This window comes from Neophocaena asiaeorientalis, unplaced genomic scaffold (assembly GCF_003031525.2).
Source record: "Neophocaena asiaeorientalis asiaeorientalis breed wild unplaced genomic scaffold, Neophocaena_asiaeorientalis_V1.1 scaffold293, whole genome shotgun sequence".
Taxonomy (NCBI): Eukaryota; Metazoa; Chordata; class Mammalia; order Artiodactyla; family Phocoenidae; genus Neophocaena; species Neophocaena asiaeorientalis.
The window spans coordinates 2,313,040-2,313,513 of record NW_020173920.1 but is presented as its reverse complement, the minus strand read 5'-3'; the positions used below and the strand labels follow the sequence as shown (position 1 = coordinate 2,313,513).

At 62.9% G+C, this 474-nt stretch overlaps 1 protein-coding gene across 1 annotated transcript in view; it reads left to right on the top strand.

Annotated features, from left to right (window-relative positions):
• Positions 1-427, top strand: part of GP5 (glycoprotein V platelet) — a 3,051-nt gene extending 2,624 nt beyond the window's left edge. Inside the window, exon 3 of the mRNA XM_024752134.1 lies at positions 1-427. This exon is cut by the window's left edge and continues 28 nt beyond it. Within this exon, the coding sequence (XP_024607902.1) occupies positions 1-357 (357 nt within the window). The 3' untranslated portion in view covers positions 358-427.
• Positions 428-474: the final 47 nt, after the last annotated feature.

Here is a 474-nt window from a genome sequence, read left to right as displayed (position 1 = left end):
GAGGCCCCGCTGTGTCACGGCCCCGGGCCGCACGCCGGCCTGCCGCTCTGGGCCCTGCCCCTCGGCGACCCCGGCTGCCCGCCTTCCCGCAGCCTCGCCCTCGGGTCTTCCGAAGGCCCCCAGCAGCCCACCCTGCCCGCCGCCCCTGCCCGCGCTTCCTTGGGACCCAAGCGCTCCGAGTCCTGGGCGTGGGCCCGGCCGGTGGCCGAAGGCAAAAGTCAGGACCAGAACCTGTTCTGGGGTCTCTATTTTCTGCTTTTAGCTGCTCAGGCCATAATAACCGGGATCATAGTGTTTGCGATGATCCGACTCGGCAGGCTCTTTCGGAAATTAATCAGAGAGAGAGCTCTGGTTTGAGGCAATGGTGAAACCTTGCAATTAATTAAAACGTGACCAGGGTATTGTCAGACGTGGCTCTGGAGAGAGTCCCGACGGGTTGCCGCTGTCTTCCTCTCCCTGCTTCCTCTTCCTCTT